Raw genomic sequence first — 6,051 nt, 5'->3', positions numbered from 1 at the left:
GTGCATCACGTCGAGCAGGGCATCACATGCTAGCCAGTGCAAAAACGCGTGAAAGCACAGTGCATGGGTTCGGTCTTATCAAGCACAGTGCATGGCTTGCTGTTGCAAATGTTCTTTTCGTACAGGGATAGAAATGTCTTTGCGGTAACAATCAGCGCAAATCTTCTCATATTTGCGGGATTGAGTGCACAGTGTATTTTGGCAAAACCAGTTGAAATGTTTCATCACAAATCACCGCAAACAATTGCAAGAGAACACGACTGATTTCGCAAATCCGTCTTCTCTAATCCACTTATACAGTGAATTCAACTGAAAAGAACACAGCGTTAAGGAGCAAAAAGCCGAAACCTTGAAGGAAATAACACCAACCACAATGCGAGGGAAAATTGAAACGAAAGCAATAATTTATCAATTTCTTTCCAAATATGCCCTCCACGCCAAAATCCAACTTTTTTAACACCTTTTCAAAATCAACCAATGAAATTGAGCCACGTTCAGTTGTCAAAAAGTTTGAAGTGTATATTACACCAGTCCTCTAACTATATACTTGTGTATGTCAAAGACATTAGATCGGACGTACAATCCATCTAAATCCTTTTCTACTCTTTCTTTCCTGCTTCCAGCTTCACGATCACTGTGTGATTCTGCTCCTCTTGTACATATACTCAAACTTCTCTAGATCGTACACGCTCGTCACACTTTCCACTGTGCTCTTCAGATTGGCTTCAGCTTATTTCACTTCTGCATAATTTAATGGTAATAATAAAAAAAGTTACACCAAACATCACTTCAAACAACTTTAATATTTTAATTAATTCGATTTAAAGTTTCAAGGAAATCATAAAAGTAATACAATAATCCCTTTCACATGGGTGATTCGGACTCAAAATGTTAAAATACTTTTATGCTAAATCGATGCAACAAACAATAGAGTTCGTGTTGATTGGTTGTAGCTTACGAAAAATTAAATCAGATATATCCTTCATTCTCTGTACATGTCTCTTGATTTTTGTTGAACAAACTTCACAATGCATTTAAACATTCGAAATTGTCACAATTACCATTTCAAAATTCAACAGCAAAAATAACTATTGATGCCCTCAATCTCATCAATTCATACCACCAAAACAAGTACTATTTGATAAGAAATTTCATCAAAATTTTCTCATACCATAAGATTTCAAACCACAGATCATCGTAAAATCTACTATAAAACTACAAACACCAAATTATTGTTGTTTCTTCAAAATAATTTTAACTATGACTTTTCCTTGCTTTAATGCAAATCTACGTTATTTCTGCATCTCCAAATTTTTGAATTGATTATTCTTATATTTAGTTTTTTATCAAATATATATCTATATATATATATATATATATATATATATATATATATATAATAATAATAATTTGAAAAATTGAAAACAAGTCACTCATTAAAATGATGAAACTTTCCTGAGGCAAATATATGAAATGTAATGAACAAAAAAATATTTTAGACGAAAGTTTGGATTATATGAAAAGAATGAGTGAATTGCTAATATGTATGACAATTTATTTTTCACAACAAGCACAATGCTTAATGACATTTATAATTTAATGAAACCATTACCTTGTCTAAGCATTACAAGCTCAAAGGTGGAGTCGTGGAAAATTGAAAAATAAAGTCAGAAGAATGTTAGTTCTTCTAAATGTGTACGTTGAAATGTCATGTTTAAAATTTTTAAGAAATAAGAATAATAATCAGGTTAAAACAATAAAACTAATGATAAATAAAGATCTCAGAAGTTTAACTAGGGAAAAAAAATTATTTCATGGTAGCAAGGGAAACAATTGTTTTCTCTTTTTTATAAGAAAGTATTGAACATCAATTATTTTGTTGCTATTTTATTTTGTAGTCATGTAAACTTTTCATCTAAATTTACAAAAGGTTGTCCAGGACATAGCATAGTTTTATTAAAAACAAATTGAAATAAATAAACACTAAAGGCACATCATTCAAACAAGCAAGAAGTCATTTTCTTGATTACTTAACATGCTATATTTACACATTTAATTACTCTTGTGCAATAAATCTTATGTCTTTAACATAATTAGTTTCATAAGCAACTAATTGAATTATAAAAATTGGTTCAATATTTAACATGATAATTATTTGTTAATTTTATTTTTAATCAATAAAATCTTATAGAAATTGAAAAAGGAATATATGGTAATGTGCATTTAATACATTGAGAAAGCAAAGTTGTATAAAACCTATGATATTATTACCTGTTAATGCCCACGCTTAAGTACTCTGACAAAGATTCTTATTTTGGCATGAACGTGGTCTCCTAAATTGTTTAAGAAGTTGAAATAAGACTGTTGCCAAGATTGTTTGAATAAGATTGGGCCAAATACCATCCAAAAACTTAGAGTAAATCCAATTGCCATACTTATGAAAAACTCATTGTTGAAAAATGAATATTCATCTTCAAAAATATTAACATTTGGATTTTGTATTACCTCTCCATCAATACACAATTTTTCAAGTGGTGGTCCACAAAGATCGAGATTATCTTCATAACTAGATTTATTGAAACTCTGTAATTGTGTGCTTGTAGGAATTTTTCCACTTAGATGGTTATGAGACAAATCTAATACACCAAGTCCATAAATTTGAGCAAGACTCGGAGGAATTGAACCAACAAGTCGGTTTCTGGACAAATCAAGAGAATCAAGTGATGTTATATTTCCAATGTTTGAAGGAATTTTTCCAATCAAATTATTTCTTGATAAGTTCAATGAAATCAGTGTAGATAATTTCTCAATTTCTATAGGAATTTCTTCTGAGAAATGATTGCTTGAGAGATCAATGCTTTTTAAAAGTGACAAACCTTTGTCCATAAACACTTGTTTTGAACCTTTCCATCTCAACCATGCATTCAAATAATATTTCATGCCAGCACTATAACGACCCCTTTTATACCCATATTGAAGATATATTGATGTCGTTTGAGCCATTGAAGTAAGGTTGTTTATGCATTCAGGAATTTTTCCAGATAAGTTGTTTAGTGATAGATCCAAGAGACGAAGGCTTATTAGACAACAAACCGTAGTTGGTAAACTCCCAAGGAATTGATTTTTTCTCAAAATTAATATTTGCAACTCTTCCATTGTCCCAATCCAATCAGGGATAGATCCCGATAATTTGTTTTCTGACAAATCAAGCATTACTAGCTTTCTGCAATTTCTTATGGAGAAAGGGATTCGTTCTACTAAATTGTTGTTTCTCAACAACAATACTCTGAGATCAAGAAGCGATCCCATTGAAGTAGGAATTTTTCCTGAAAAGTTATTGTGACTCAAATCTAGATAAACTAGTGAATTCAATTGTTTCCAACAATCTGGGATATCTCCAGATAGGTGATTATATGAAATGTCTAAATGAATTTGAACTGAAATTGCATAATCTTCACATAAAAATGAAAGAGGATTTGAGAATTTATTTTTTGATAAATCAAGAATTTGAGAATTCCGTAAAAATAGAGGAATATAACCTTCAAATTGATTTGATCCAAGGTACATGGAAGTAGAAACATACGTTGATGAAACATTTGGAATTGTACCTTGTAAATTATTGTTTGAAATATTCATTGTCATCACCTTTTGTAGAGGTAATTTAGCCCAAAACCAATCAGGAATATTATCTGATATTGTAACATTTGAAATGTCAATATCGACAAATTTATTTTGTGTATGCAACCACATGGGAAATGTTGGACCTAGCTTGCAAGATCTCAAGTATATAGATAGCAATTGAAAAGGTGGAACCCAGTTTTGAGTAAATGCCAAGCCCAAGGAGTTATCAGATAAATCCAATCTCTGTAACTTAGACATGTTAGCAAAGTGGTAGTCTGTCAACACACCCTTTAAAGAGTTTGCATTCATAAAGAGGCCTTCCAGTTTAGGTGGAAATTGAATGTCCTTTGGAATCTCTCCATTTAGCTTGTTATCAGAGAGATCTAATATTTTTAAAGATGTGAATGTCGAGAAGTCAGGTAGTGTGCCATTGATTTGATTAGCATGTAGATATAATACTTGCAATGAATATCTAGCACATCCAGACAAGTGAGAAATTATCATCGGAAGCTCAACACTCAATCTATTATCATATATGGTTAATGATTGCAAAGAACAAGCATCCCCAAATGATATTGGAATTCCACCTTCTAAGAAATTTGAGCTAATTGACAAACGCTCCAAAGGAGATGGTAAAATTACACCTTCAGGTATCCTTCCACTTAACCGATTTATATCAAGAAACAATGTTTTCAAAGAGGAGAATATTGAAATGTTAGACAAAGTGCCACTGATGCGATTTGATGACAAATCCAAATATTGCAATGAGTGTCTAACACAACCACCGGACAAAGTACCGAGAATGGAGGGAAGGTCTTCAGTCAAATTGTTTGAATGCATGTCTAAAGAATGTAAGGTGCATATATTAATGAAGGATTCCAAATCCCTGGCCTTTAAATTATTATAGGAGAGGTCAAGATGCCTAAGCGAATTCTTTACCATACCAAAATGACTTGATGTGGAACCCTCCAAGTTGTTATAACTAAGATAAAGCTCAACAAGGTTGGAAGTGATGTTTGAGACCAACTGGAATACCATTGATGTGAAGGTGTTCTGAGAAAGATGAAGGACAGAGAGGGAACTAGAAGAATTGAACTTATAACGTTTGGATGACAGAATGAAATGGTCGGAAAGGCTACAATGAACTAAACTTAGTTCTCTTAGTTTGGGTAGCTTTGCAATCACTTGCAACCAAGTATGAGAAGTATTAAGATTTGATACATATTCCAAAGAAAGATGGGTTAAAGAAATGAGATTTGAGAGCCACTCACCTCCGTCACTAATTTTGAGATCAAAATATTGTCCAAGATAGAGCTCATGCAATTGGGAGAGGTTTCCAAGTTGAGGAGGTATATTTCCATGAAAACCATTCCAACTGAGATCAAGATGCTGCAACTGGGAGAGCTTTCCAAGTTGAGGAGGTATATTTCCTACCAAATGATTGCCACTAAGATAAAGATGCTGCAATTGGGAGAGATTGCCAAGCTGATAAGGGATTGAACCCTCTAAAGAATTGTCAGCAAGATTCAAGTATTTCAAATGAGAAAGAAACCCAAGTTGTATTGGAATTTTTCCGTGAAAACGAGATGATGAAAGATCAAGGTATATCAAGTTTTTGAGAGAACCAAAAAACTCTGGGATGCGAGTGTCTGGAAAATAATTAGAACTGAGGTTCAAATACTGTAATTGTGATAAATCAATCAACGACTTGTGGATCTCTCCGCTCATATAACTTTCTTCATATATATCTCCATGAAGGTCGAGGCTTATAATATGGGAGGTGAGGTTGCTGCAGCGAATCCCTTTCCATTCACAGCAGTGAGGAGTGGTCCAAGAGGAGAGCATGCCGTATTCATCCACAATGCCACCCTTGAACTGTAGCAGTGCTTCCCTCTCAGTTGGAATGCATCTCATTTCACCATGAACAACCTGCGACACCACACACAGCACAAACATCATTAATCTAAAATGAACTGGATTCTTCATTGAGATTGTTGTGGAAGTTATCATCACACACAAAATGGATAGAATTCGGTGAGTATCAAAACTAGATTAATGTTGATGAGTTAAAGCACTCTCCATAACCACATATATATAACAAAAGAGTTATCTCAAATATTCGTTATGTTTGAAATCTCATATCGATTCATAAATCCTATGTGAACCTCAATTATAACCATTCTTACCTTCTTTTCGTAAAACACGTGGTGAAGTTTGAATAAAAAGGCATGCTTGTAAAGCAACTGCAATAAAGCATAGACATACATATGACCCACACGGATACATATATGACACATACCCGAACACAGGAATCATCTAAATTAAAAAATATACTACACGTGCACAATTATATATCTGTATGAATTGTATTTCATAATTTAAAATTACAATAAATTAAATATAAAATATTCATCTTATGTAAATTAGATA

At 32.8% G+C, this 6,051-nt stretch overlaps 1 protein-coding gene across 1 annotated transcript; it reads right to left on the bottom strand.

Moving 5' to 3' along the window:
• Positions 1-355: 355 nt before the first annotated feature.
• On the bottom strand, positions 356-5,580 carry LOC106762257 (LRR receptor-like serine/threonine-protein kinase GSO2). Its single transcript, XM_022780746.1, has 2 exons — positions 2,272-5,580; positions 356-741 (listed from the first exon to the last, which is right to left on the bottom strand). The coding sequence occupies exon 1, from the start codon at positions 5,578-5,580 to the stop codon at positions 2,275-2,277; it is 3,306 nt and encodes a 1,101-aa protein (XP_022636467.1). The 3' UTR covers positions 356-741; positions 2,272-2,274.
• Between the last annotated feature and the right edge of the window lie 471 nt (positions 5,581-6,051).

The sequence above is a fragment of the Vigna radiata genome, chromosome 1 (assembly GCF_000741045.1).
Source record: "Vigna radiata var. radiata cultivar VC1973A chromosome 1, Vradiata_ver6, whole genome shotgun sequence".
In the NCBI taxonomy this organism is placed as follows: Eukaryota; Viridiplantae; Streptophyta; class Magnoliopsida; order Fabales; family Fabaceae; genus Vigna; species Vigna radiata.
Note: the sequence above shows the minus strand (reverse complement) of the source record. Positions and strands in the feature narration are given on the sequence as shown.

Coding starts and splice junctions, on each gene's coding strand:
- LOC106762257 (XM_022780746.1), bottom strand. CDS start 5,580: ATGATGTTTGTGCTGTGTGTGGTGTCGCAGGTTGTTCATGGTGAAATG.